This window comes from Boleophthalmus pectinirostris, unplaced genomic scaffold (genome assembly GCF_026225935.1).
Source record: "Boleophthalmus pectinirostris isolate CB_2022bp ecotype Guang Dong unplaced genomic scaffold, ASM2622593v1 HiC_scaffold_16, whole genome shotgun sequence".
Taxonomy (NCBI): domain Eukaryota; kingdom Metazoa; phylum Chordata; class Actinopteri; order Gobiiformes; family Gobiidae; genus Boleophthalmus; species Boleophthalmus pectinirostris.
In genome coordinates this window covers 30,011,712-30,025,620 of record NW_026571095.1, presented here as the reverse complement: position 1 = coordinate 30,025,620, position 13,909 = coordinate 30,011,712, and the positions used below count along the sequence as shown (strand labels likewise).

The 13,909-nt window shown below is 43.0% G+C and overlaps 1 protein-coding gene across 1 annotated transcript in view; it reads left to right on the top strand.

Moving 5' to 3' along the window:
- LOC110155725 (uncharacterized) overlaps nt 1–8,211 on the top strand; it is a 54,566-nt gene extending 46,355 nt beyond the window's left edge. Inside the window, exons 11-16 of the mRNA XM_055151373.1 lie at nt 112–247; nt 1,606–1,831; nt 5,005–5,620; nt 6,173–6,326; nt 7,028–7,417; nt 7,700–8,211. Of these exons, the coding sequence (XP_055007348.1) occupies nt 112–247; nt 1,606–1,831; nt 5,005–5,620; nt 6,173–6,326; nt 7,028–7,417; nt 7,700–8,211 (2,034 nt within the window). The remainder of the gene's footprint in view (nt 1–111; nt 248–1,605; nt 1,832–5,004; nt 5,621–6,172; nt 6,327–7,027; nt 7,418–7,699) is intronic.
- The last annotated feature ends 5,698 nt before the right edge of the window (nt 8,212–13,909 follow it).

The following is a 13,909-nucleotide window of genomic DNA, read 5'->3' as shown; positions in this document are numbered from 1 at the left end:
CATAAGATAAGAGAGGAATAACTCTGGACCACTGTTTCAAAAGAACTAGTTTTGTTTTTCATGTTATTAAGACGGTAAAAATAGTAACGGTTTTGTGTGTGTTTTGTACAGGGCGTGTATGCGGTGGGGAACTTCCAGCCGAGTCAAGACCGCTCCAGATGCCGACCCTCTCTGCCCATTCTGAGAGAGCCCCCCCTCTCCTCCCTACCCAACGTCAGCCAGTCAGCCATGAGCAACAGTCACCCGGGTAACATTCATCATTGGTATCGATGCATGTGACAGATAGTATATGGTAAACACATGTACACAGACAATACCACATCAATACAATGCTGTCATATTACAGCAAGTGTGGTAATACTGGAGCCATAGAAAAAGTTCTGAATTAAGAAGAGACCTTTTTCACAATGACTGGAAGTGTAGGATTGTGGAACTTCTAGTTAATGATTTTCTGTGGCAAAATGTCTGTGGAAATGTCTTGTGTATACTCCACCAGCTTTATAAATCTGCCTAGCCTGATTCCTCACAGCATTATGATTTGTTCGCTCAACGGTAGGTGGGTACTTATTTTATTTATCCAATAGCTGCTATTTAGCCGTGACGTATTTAATGCGCCAAATCCCATAGGAAGAAGGGCAATAATGTCTTTCTCCTTGATAAAATTCATCAAACATTCTCTTTGTTCCGACTTTAAATCCTCGATCTTGGGAATCATTGCCAACACAGAATGTATGTCTTCATCTACGTCCATCTCGACCGCTTTTTTTACTGTTGTGCTGTTCTACAAAAGGGACCCAGACAGGCGCTTGAGTTTGACATCATGGCTTCACAGCTCTTCACTGAGCTGGGTTCAGGGTTCTTGCAAACTGTCTAGTGTATTCCGATTCCTGACCTAGTCGCAGAGAGAAAAGAAATTGAGCTAAAATTGGACTAAAATCTGTCTGCCCCATCTCCAAATCTTCAACCAAACATAGTCCACAAATGATAAACTTTCTCCCATGAAGAATTTATCCACAACTATCAAGGTAGGAAAGACGAAAACTTAAAGGCGAACAATGACGACACATTAGTGAACTACTGAGCAAAACTAACATTATGGTCATGAATTAAACATAAGTAACTTGTTCACTCAGACTGATTCTACAATTAAAATAAAAAATGTATTCCATGATGTTGATATCAGCACAGATAGACAGATTTGTGCAATTCGAATGTTAGACATCTCTAGGATATCATAACATTAGTTTTGCTCTGTAGTTCACTAATGCGTCGTCGTTGTTCGTCTTTAAGTTTTCGTCTTTCTTATCTTGATAGTTGTGGATAAATTGTTCATGGAAGAATGTTTATCCTTTGTCGACCTTGTTGGTTGAAGCTTTGGTGATGGGGCAGATTTATGAAGCTGGTGAAGAATACGCGAGACATTTCCACAGACATGTTGCCATAGAAAACCACTAACCGTAAATTCCACAAACGTTCCAGCCATTGTGAAAAAGGTCTATTATCTGGCATTGTAGTAGGTCCATCGTATAACATTTCTGCTGGATTATGTGGTTATTGTTTTGCCTGGAATGTTTACTGTTTCTTCTTATGTCTTTCTTGTGTTAGTCCACCACACTTTGGTCCCCAGCCAAACAGAGCCCATCATTACCCGGACCTCCTCTCACACCCTGATCCCCAACTCAGAGCTGCCCATCCTGACCCGGAGCGCCTCGTACCGGGAACCCTCCATGAACATGAAGAGGGCCAGTGCCGAGGTGGAGGTCATCTCTCCCCCCAGTCCCCTCGGCAATCGTGACAACATGAGCACGTTCAACAGCAGCACTCTGCCCAGGTAACATCAAACACATCCACAGCTGGAGAAATAACAAAATAAAACTAGGTCAAGAATAATAAAATAATTCAATGAAAATTAACGATGACTCATAGACTGGATAGAGAGATTATCAGACTATGTCACTTCCCACAATACTATGCTTGTCTCCTGCAGAAAGAGCCACTGTCATGTCTTGTATCATGTCAGTGTCTTGCAAGATTTCAGGCTCTCTCAGGGGGCGGGAGTAGGTGCGTCTATCAAGTGTGAATGGATGTCCAGCCACTGAAGTTTGAGACATTTCTTCTCATCTATTACGCACTCACCTGTATTTAACGCATATGGGTTATCAAGACATATCCCACTCACTGGTGATAATTTTGCATCATCACTTATTTTATTACATGTTGAAAGCATCATGTTAATCGCACAGACAGCGGTGCTTTCTGCACTCAGGTTGATTAACAAATAATCCGTCTATACGTAAATGGACATAGCTGTAAATGGATAACCCGCTAGCTGCCGCATACCAAATAGGAAGTGACCGCATGCCAAATGGGGACGTTTCTGGCTCCATCCATCCATTTTCTTCCTTTTTATCTGGGGCCAGTTTGCAGGGGCAGCAGTCTAAGCAGGGAGGCCCAGACTTCCCTCTCCACACACATTTCCTCCAGCTCTTTCAGGAGGATCCCGAGGCATTCCCAGGCCAGACCAGACATAGTCCCTCCAGCGTGTCCTGGGTCTTACCCGGGGCCTCCTCCCAGTGAGATGTGCCAGCCACCCTGCGGAGGAAACTCATTTCGGCCGCTTGTATCCACGATCTCGTCCTTTCGGTCACTACCCAAAGCTCATGACCATAGGTGAGGGTAGGAATGTAGACTGAGGGGTAAATCGAGAGCTTTGCCTTCTGGCTCAGCTCTCACTTCACTACAGTGGTCCAATAGAGTGACTTTGACTCCAACTGACTCTAAATTGAAAAAATGTCACCCCTCTCACTGTAACTGTCACTCTACATGATCCTGGAGTTTTTATTTCACTATTTTGTCCTTAAATAAACTCCTATTTCTTATAACTGGGCTCCAAATTCACTCCTATAACTGCTAGTCTCATGAACTTCACTTGGTTTTTTTATACCATCATTAGTTGTGACCAGAGTGTAATTGGGAGGTCAGGTAATATAATCTTTACTTGTTCACTGCCCACTGAGTGGGGATAGATGATAATTTCTTTAGTAAAATAAATGCAGATTGCGAGTCATATTTTTCATATTCCTCCCCTGTTTAGCGCCTGGAGGCTCACATCTTTATGCATGTCTCTGCTCAACAAAAGCCCTGATTAAAAGCTGCTTCTCTCGTTATCAGATGAGCGCCTCAGATCACATCACGTATCACATGTCTTTTAAACAGGCTTCATCTGACTCAATAGTGGCCCTTTGTGTGTCTGACAGTTGTGACGAGAGCCTTTCACACGTCAGCGCTGATCCCAATCCCTCTTCATCAAAGTCCCCGGCCATGACAGCGCACCTCCTCATCCTCCACAGAGCTCCAGTCTAATGTGAACGTTAGCTATTGTCCCAGAACAGAGTCTCAGAACAGTGTGTGTGTGTGTGTGTGTGTCTGAGCTTAGAGTGTGTGGGAGAGGTGAAAACAGCTGACGTGAAGGATGTACTGTGTCCATCAGACTGACAGGCCCCGCTCCTCTGCAGATCAGCCCAAGCTCACGAACAAACAAGCACGGGGCATTCTCGGCGTCAAAAACTGTGTCTCATCAAATTCACTTCCAAGTGGATTAATATCAGTCGCGGAAGAAGTAATTGATTTAGTTTCTTAAAGAGGGATATTATGTGAAATTGACTCGTTTGGAGCTTTCTGTGATCTCTCCTGGCCATTATAGACTAGCTCACTGTCTCTCAAAGCCAATAGTCACTTTTATTGAAATCATAAAACATAAAATAAACAGCCTATTAAAATTCAAATTGATTGAAATAAAGACTGCCCAATTACTGTATTTTTGGGACTGTAACTTTTAATGTATTAACATTTTCACACTGAAGTCGCTCTAGGCTTGTGTGTCAGTATCTGCTGCTCCTGTTCCTCCTGTACCACTGTCACTTGGCTCTACTGCGCATGTCTCCTGCAGAAAGAGCCTCTGTCCTGTCTGTATCATGTCAGTTGATCACACCATTATTTCTGTATCACTGAAAATTTCAATTTAAACAAACTTATAAAGACAACTGAGAAGACTGAACACAAATGCCCCCAAAAAGAAAATCATATTTTGCAGATTACAAGTTGCAAGTAGCAAAATATGCAGCTGAAAATGGTAAACAAGCAGCAGAAACAAAGTTTGAGACAGTGAAAAGCAGGGTGCATGCAACTTTCCTGAAAGACACTGGATAATTCTAACTGGAACTGATGCTAAGTCTGACGACAGCTACACAGAAGAGGAAGCGGCTCTGTTTGCAGTAGTAAGTCTGACAAAATCTAGAAAAAAGAGAAAATGTTCCAGGTTTTCTTCATCTACATGTCATTGCTGCGTTTGGTTATGCTCGGCTACTCAACAATTACAACCACAGCTCAGTTTTCATCATTTCCGTACTGATGCACAACTCCGAGCGCACTGGGTACATGCGATTAGAAGAGATGAAGTGCCAATTTCAAAATGATTCCAAACAGTACATACTTCTTCTTCTTCATTTTACTGCTGATCACGTTTACTTCAGTAGGTTTGATCACAGTCAGTCGGTGAGCCCAGTGTCGGGAACTACACTGGAAACTGTCATCACGTGTTTCCAAACATCTTCCTGGTTTGTGACGTAAGCGCAAATAGAGCGTATTCGAACCCTCCTCATGGTAAGAACCTGTGCAATGCTCTGCCTACAAGTCACCCATGCTCCCACATGACAATTCTCCATAAATATACAAAAACATGGCACAAAACTGTACACAACAACTAGTAGTTTTATTAGCAGGATAATTGTGTTATAATAGCACTCTGAAAGAGGAGTGACTTGGGTAGGAGGTACGATTAAGGCTTGGGAGAGATCACTACATTACTCAAACATGCAGGGATAGTATGTAAAACCTCTTCAGGCTTGTTTTAGATGAGAGAACAATGTTATGACACAGTAGAAAGCTAAAAAAAATTTATGTTTACGTAATACCCCCTCAAAAATCTATATTGTGTTTGGTCAGATCTCACGGGGGCTCGTCTATGGAGGATGGCCGGGTTCCTCGCCGTCATGCCTCCATCCACGCCTCCATGGACTCCACGCGCTCCAAGCAGCTGCTCAGCCAGTGGAAGAACAAGAACGACAACCGAAAGCTGTCCCTGCAGGTGATGGACGGGATCAGACCGGCGCCCTGCTCCAGTCCTCAGAGGAGCCAAGAAATGCGCTGCGCCTCAGAGCCCTCACCCATGGGCCTGGAGGCGGAGCTGCGCGCCATGACCCACCTCCCGGCCATGAGCAGCCAGGAGGCGGAGCTGCGTGCAGGGGCCCACATACCTGCGCAGTACATGAAGCTCGCGGCCAGCTCCGTCCCCATGACCAATCACAACCACCACAGCCACAACGGGGGCGCAGGCATGGGGGGAGGAGCCAGGGTGTCCATCCAGTCACGGCCCGGCTCGTCGCAGCTCGTGCACATCCCAGAAGAGGACAACTCCAACAGTAAAGACCAGGAGAGCGAGTCGGAGGACAGCATGATGGACGGAGGGGGCTCGGTCAGGGAGAAGTGGCTCCGTGTGGCAGAGAAGACCACGCTGCCCTGTCGCCCGCTCAGCGCCGGGGGGCAGCCAAGACTCATGCAGGTACAGGGATCACACACATGTTGATAATACTGATAACAATTCTGTTCTTCATTAAAATAACATTAGACATGATAGCCAAGTTTGTTATAATTTGGTGATGATTATCCAGTCAGAAAGCAGAATAAGCCTCGCATTTGGGTTGCCATTCTCGATCTCGTCTTCAGTGTTTAAACCTAAAATGCCTCTCTCTGATCTGAATGGTCTCCTGTCTAAACCCCACCACCTCCAGCCAATCATGAATCAGTGCTATTGCAGCCTTTGCAGCTCAGTGAGGGAATCCTAGAGGTTTTGAGAGGTTCTGACATAAGGACTTATTACAAAATCCAGGTCCTAGTGACGTTAATGCTGACTTCATTTACATTGTCTTAAAGTTACTTGTATGACCTCTTTGTTGTACTAAATTGATCTCTAACATGTTTTCTTGCCATACAACAAACTTGTAATTAAAGCAAGTCAAGTTTTGTAAGAGTAAAGAGTCTTATGATTATGATGTGCAGATTTGTTTTTTTTTCCCTGTAATGGTCTTCCTGAGTGTGCGTGTTTGTGTTCCAGGTAATAGCTCTGTCCAAGCAGCAGGGTCTCCTCCATTCCCCTCGCTCTGAGGATGGGGGCAGCAGTCTCAGCTGCACCGGCTCCATCCGCTACAGAGCCCTGACCGACCAGGACCCGTCCCCACCCGCCTCCACTACCGGAGTTGTCGGAGGAGGTATGGAACACAACTCTATTTACTGATTAACAAAATAAACCATGAAAACGAGGATTTACTGCACTACACACTTCAGGATTGGTTTGCTGAAAGGGGTGTGATGTATCATATTGTGGCCAGAGAAATTATTAAGAGTAAGAGTAAAGAAGTATTTGGGAAAACTATTAGTCAAGTAAGAGGACCTTAAATAGGAAGTGTCGAGACGAAACATCTGATTTATTATTTAAAGTTAACAAAATTTGGCCAAGTTGTGCTAAATCATCATTACCTAAACTCCAGCACCTGCAGTCAAGCAGACACTCAGCGCTCATCCAGCCTCTGCAGCTGAGTGAGCTGTTTGAGGAGTGTTGAGTCAGTAATTTATTCAGTGATGTTTTCTCTATATGTAGGTTTAGACAACTTCATTTGTGATCATTTTTTTAAGTCACAGTGCAGGCTACAAACCTCCATTCAAACTGTGGACTACAAATTTATGTTTTTATTTATCAGTTGCGTCACGTAATAGCTTTTTTTCTTTTCTTTTTTTGTACTATTTTCATTGCACTGCTGTCAACTCAACTTTATTTTTAGAACACTTCAAAAACAACACAGTCAACCAAAGCTAAGCTGCTAAGAGTTGCTTGTGTTGTTTGCTCCTTAAAATACCCCAACTGTAATTGAACTGAAGCTTCCTCTAACAGGCTTCCTTTTTGCTATTGCAGGTGGTTTGGAAAGAACCGGCAGTATCGTCCGCGTGGAGGCACACCCAGAGTCCAAGTCCAACAAGCCTGTGGTGAAGCCCCCGAGCACGGACGGCAGTGGCTCATGGCGCTGGAAACCTCCGGAGCAGCGTCCCTCTCTGCGCCAGTCTGCCTTCAACCTGAACGAGCTGGGGCGCCACGGGGACAGCTGCGATTCCGGACCCCCGGACGGCCGCCGCAGCGTCATCGGCAACGAGATCGAGGTGGAGTCGGGTCCAGATGGCGGCGGAGGGGGCGGGGCTTACCAGAACCACCCACACGTCATGCATCCGCTTCACCCTCTGCACCCGAACAACAATCCCAACTACCAGCACCAGAACAATCCCAACTACCAGCATCAGAGCAACCCCAGTACTTTCCAGCACCAAACTGCCAATCATTTCCAAAACAATCCCAACGCGTACCACCATGGTAACAATCCAAACAATTTTCACCATCAGAACAACCCAAACAGCTACCACCACCAAAATAACCCCAACAGTTTCCAGCATAGCAACAACCCCAACAGTTTTCACCATCAGAATAACCCCAACAGTTTCCAACATTCCAACAATCCCAATCATTTCCAAAACGCAGTCAGCACAAATAGTTTCCAGCATCCCAACAACGGCCATAATAATTTTCCGCATCCAGTTTTCCCGCCGAATAATCCCGCCGGTAACTCCCACGGCAGCTTCCCCCCGAGCTCGCCCAACCCCAACACCCCGATCCCGCCCCCCGCAGCCTTCGCCCCGCCCTTCCACCCCCACCCGCAGGCCATCACCACCATCCGAGTCACCCCCGTGGAAGGAACGGCGGCAAGCAGCGACGGGGGCTCCGACAGTCAGTCCGTGGCGTCGTCGAGCCGCGAGTCCACCCTGAACAGAGACAACGGCAGCAGCGGTCAGCCGGAAAGAGGGCCCACACCCGATCTCCACCCCAACCACAGGATCCCGGAGGAGAACAACCAGCTGGAGAGAGAGAGCAGCGTGCGATTCCAGGAAAACCTACGGAATTTCCAGGAGAGCACCAGCCACCACGCTATAGTCAACCGCCAGCTCCAAGGCATGTTCCAGAGGCCGAGTCCAACACCGCCCCCGACTCTGCCTCGACCAATCCTGACCCACACCCCGCCCCCCACTCTGGGACTGGCCTATAAGGAGTAACACAGCCCAGTAATTGACGCAGTGAAATTAAAGGCTGCTTCTGTGTTGTTGGGAAGACATTTGGAGCCCTTTACAGAAACTACAAACTACGGGACACCCTCACCAGTAAACCATGTGAATTTAAATTGTTCACTCCAAGTAACGCACCAAGAAAGACCTTTTTGAATGTACATTTGAGCCCTCTGATTCGGTCGCTAGCTGGTTACTACCTAAAAAGCAGAAAAGTGTTTAGTGTCAGGTATTGATAGCAATAAGCGATGCTCAAAAGTCAACATAATTAAAGTAAAACTATCATCCAGAAAGCGGCAGTGTCTACTTTAGCTAACCCCAGAAAGCACTTAAACGACTGTTCCTAGATGGACAGGATTGCGTTATACTTAAGCACCACCAGGGGGCTCTCAAACCACTTGGACCCCGGCAGATACACGGCCTCTAAAGTGCCTTCGGTTCTGGTTACGATCGAAGAATGGTTCGACTCGCGCTCGGTGAATACAGGGTCACGTGATCACAGACATATTTGTATTACCTGGACTAACCAAGACTTACGAACTTGTACTTATTAATGTGTACGTTTCACTGTGCCATGGGATTACAACATGTTTTTGGTCTAACGAACTTCAGCGGTGGACTAACATTTCCTCAACGTACAAGCAGGAACGAAATGGGATCGGTTAAAGCATTTAGCGTACGGGACCACTCTTAAGTCAGCTGAATTTTATATGCCTTGCTTTACAATGTTTTGTCCTATCCCAAAATGATCTTCGGGTTCAAAATCTGTCTTAAAAACAAATATGGGCTCAAGCTAAAAGTCAAGAGCCAAGACTAACTTAAGTATGTGGACTGTAAAACTGTACATCTCTGGACTATGTGTGCTGTCGTGCTCGTGTCAGACTATTACAGGGCTTAGCTGTGTCCACTGATGTGCAGTTAGCTTCTTATTATTATTATTATTGTGCCGTGTGCAAATGCAGGGCTTTGATTTGCTTCATGCTTTTTTACTAAGGGAGGAAAAGGGACTGTGTTGTTGTTGTTGTTGTTGTAGGCATAGACTGTATAAAGAAGTGGACTGAGGGAGTGTAACGTCACCCGTAGCGTTCGGCTCCAGTCAAATGAAGCTCATCGAGGCTTGTAGTTATACAGTAGGTGAGAATTTGGAGCTCCATATTATCCAGTCCAATCCAATCCAACTTTATTTGTCTCCAAAGTGCTGCACAGAGTAGGCACAAGATAAATTAACACATTAAATCAAATTAAGCATAAAATTAATAAATAAGAAAGTCAATAAAAAACATAAAACATACTAAGATTAGCAAATAGAAAAAAGGCAAATAAAATCAATAAAAAATAGTCAGAGGAGCACACAATTCTCACACCGTGTTAAAAGCCAGTGAGCAGTGTTGGGATAAAAAAGTAACGAATTACTGTAATGCATTGTTTTTTCTGTAACGCAGTAATGTGGCATTACAGTGAAAAAAACATATATATATTTTACTCGGTACAAATGTCAGTAACATGCATCACAATGCATTTTTAACCTGGATTGAAGTGGTGGGTTTTTCGCTTTTTTTCATACAAATTCGCTAAAATCACCGTGATATAAGCAGCGGTAGGTTTTGTCCTGATTTAGTCCTGGTTTAGTCCTGGTTTAGACCTGGTTTAGTCCTGGTTTAGATCTGGTTTACTCCTGGTTTAGACCTTGGTTTAGTCCTGGTTCAGTCCTGGTTTAGTCCTAGTTTTGTGCCTGGTTAAGGTCTGATTTAGTCTTGGTTTAGTTCTGGTTTAGACCTGGTTTAGACCTGAATTAGACCTGGTTTAGACCTGGTCCAGTCCTGGTCCAGTCCTGGTGTAGTCCTGGGGATCAGCTCTGTGGTTCCGGCGTGTATATATTTATAATCCACTAATGACACGGCTTAGGTTCAGTCCTGGTTTAGTCCTGGTTTAGTCCTGGACTATTGGGCTGTCAGACTAATGGGCTGACCCCAATTTATCACAGGCGGGTCGAATGTTAATGGGTCCGGGCGGGTGCGGATATAACTTTGATATAATCACAGGTTAAAATGGACCTGTGCATGACTCTGGTGTGTCGTCACCCAAACCGTTCGTCTGTAACCAAATGAAATCTGGGCGCACAATCAAAGAGCCAATCAGGAGTGACGTTGTTGGTACTCACCTCTTCCCGCTTGCTGGATTTGCAGGGGGCGGGTGCTTAACAATGAGCTGTGATAGCTGTCAACCAAACTTGTTGCTTGGAGCTGACCTCAAGGACAGAATACACCTGATTGGTCTTTTATTATTTTTCATATCTTCATTTGACAGCCTAAATAGTGAAATAAAAACCCCAAGTAGAGGTAGGGGTTAGTACGAAATCACATTTTAACATTGTAAGGTCAGAATAATGCACATACGGAGAGAGGGCAATGGTTTTTTAATAGGAAGTGAACTGGAGCCAGATCTCAAAGGGATCGCTAACTTCCTATATGGAACGTGACAAATAGCAGGTTAACTATGTCCATTTATACAGTCTATGGAGTCATAGGTTGAAGAGAAACGGTTTGGTCAGTGGTCTGGCTGGTCTCACACTTAAGCTTTAAGGTGCTCTATCCGATTTTTACTGAATTAAAACCAGGATACAAAGAACTAGTTCATTTTAAATAGTTTGCAGTAGTCAAAATTATTCCTCACTTACCTTATGCATTCTAATTATTCACAGTGATGAGCTTATAAATGATTTTCACAGCTTTCAGAGGCCAGAACTACTTGCATGTGAATGAGCACTTCCTGATTCTTAGACAATAAAACAGATACAGACAGTACACAGCAGACTTATTTTGAACTCAAGAGCTGTGTACACCATATATCTGTACTAGGGATGTAACAATAACCGAAATATCATGATACTGTATCGTCAAAGTTCTCACAATAATATCGTGGACCATCAAAATATATCGAATTACAAGTCTCTTTGCTTAAATTAAGAGTTCTGGCGCAGCAATAGCTAAAAAAGACAAAGGGAACTACATAGACCATGATCCTTTGCTCCATTTCAGTGCACACTACAAGAAGAAATAACAGTTCTAAACACTTTTAAGTCTTAGTTCGTTGGATTAAGTCTTGTCAAGGCATTTAAGAGGAAAAAAGTACCATATTAACAGTTTGAGCTGTTTAGCCTCCACAAAATATGACAATAAATATCATACCGTGAGATGTATATCTTGAAAATATCGTACCAAGAGATTTTGATATTGTTACATCCCTAATTGCGAGACTTCCCACGATATCGCAATAAATATCATACTGTGAGGTTCATACCGTGACGATATCGTGAGACTTGGATATGGTTACACCCCTAATCTGTAATTTTGATGAAAGACATGGGAAAAAAAAGGTGGGTGTGACGGACAGGCAGATTAACCAATCAGAGCAGATCATGGCAACGCTGTGAGACCAGTCTCTGTTGGTCGTGCTAGTAGATTATGAGGTGTCTGTCCTGTCATAACATAACAGAGTGGACCAATGACCAAACTCTCGAGTGTTCCAGACTGAAATTATCAAATATATGTTGGTAAATTAAGAATAGGTACATACATGGCATATTTTATTTAAGATAAACCATTTAAACTAATATTATACAAATCTATTTCTGCCCAAAGTTATAAATTTGAACTGTTTGCATGGGATGATTATTTTGTAATTTTGAATACTCAGTATAAGGGTTCATATTTTTGTTCCCCAGATCAAATGTGGGTTAGCTGGATGTGTTCTTATTATGTACTTCTGTATACAATCTATTTTCCACTGTGTCCTGGAGCTGCCATAGTGCTGTGTTTACATGCTCATACCACTGTGCCACAAGAAACAGAGAGATACAGAACGAAAGAGAGGGGCGGTGGAGGAGAGAAAGAGCGACACAGACAGGAGGAGAGAGTAGGAGGAGAAAGAGATAGACAGAGAAGAGAGAGACAGAGCTGAAGATCAGTAGAAAGCACAAGGACAGGGAGGAGAGAAGCACATTTTGTATCCAACACGTCCATAAGAATCACAACATACCCGAGTCCATTTGTACGTGTACATATATTTGTACATCATATGCTTGTGCCATGGGTCAGACGGCCGTGCCTGGAGCATTGCCATGGACTTGTGTAAATGATATAAACAGTGTTCTTTGGGCTTTTCTATACCTTAGCTGGCTGATTGTACCAGATGTATTTACTGTGTGGTCTGTGCCATGTTTCTAGTGACGAGAGCGGAGCGTTTGGGCTTCTCACGCGTTTTATAAGCAGATCTTTTAGCAGCGCTTTTGTTTATTTTGCTGCAGGTGGAAATCATATGAATCATATTTTATTATTAGAAACATAATCCATTAGCCTGAGAGAATAAACATTTAATTACACTCTGTATAGTGGGTGCGTAAAGAATCTCTTCTATTCTATCACATTTAACATAAGATTAAAGTCAGTATCATGTTTTATATTCGTATTATACAGTTGTATTTATATCAGGTAAGAATCACATAGTAAGAGTGTTTTATTTATCTTGGACAAAACCGATTATATCTTGATGGAAGTAAAGCTCCATGTGTTGTGACGATCACAGCGATGGGACGTTAGCTTTAGCTTTAGCTTTACCTAATAAAAGTGAGTCTATTTATACCAGTGAAACTCATCTTTTCACTCTATTATAAAAAAAACAAAACATATTTCATCCAAAGCAGAGAGAACTAAACTGACCAACAGTCTGTAGTGAATCATCCCTCTAATCCTCAAGGCTTTTCTCGTAGCCTGTTAGCTTTAGCTTTAGCCTAAACTGTAAACAAACTGCTGTCACTGCCCAATTTAAAACTTTACCCAACATGGCACCGTTACATACTTCGGCACATGTGTTGAAGTTGCTTTAATGTATTCTAAACAAACCTAATTTTTTAGATTTGTTTGATTCACGCATGCAACATAAACTGCTTTAATAATGAGTAAAGTCAGTGAAAATGATGTATTCAAACAGTTAAAAAAGTTTACCATTGACTTTGAAGATAATTGGTCAAACACAAATGTTCTTGTTTCTATTTCTAAGAGTGAACGCCATGAAATTGGTGATATGAATATATTTAAGTTTAGCGCTATGTACAGGGTTCCCACGGTCATGGAAATCCTGGGATAGTGAAAGTTTTGGAAAGTCATGGGATTTTAGTATCTCGTTCACACAACTACAGCGTTCTGTTAAGTTATCATTAGACTATTATGATTATTTTCCAAAAGTATGCGCCTTTTGTTTAAAAGAGACGACAGTAAATGCACTGACAGTATTTTGAATGTTAAAAAACTATAATAAGGTGAGTGGAAAGGGTTAACGTTTCATATTTAGCCCTAAAAGTCTCATCAATTCTACATATGTAGGTGCTGTAAAGTCATGGAAAATTTATTTTTGGTCATGAAAAAGTCATGGAAAAGTTTTGAAATTTTGTCAGTGAAAATGAGAGGGAACCCTGTATATGTGACTAAAGAGATAACGCGTTTAAAATAATGAAATTACTTAAAGCAGACCTTTTATGCAACATTTTCAAAGCTTTTAACCACATTATACGTGTTTTCCCACACCATTTACTCACCTCAAATTGTATTTGGAGTGATTCGTGCATGTTCTTTAAACGCTCATTTTCAAGATGCCATTTTGCAGATCAGCCTTCAATTTTCATTTTTAGCTA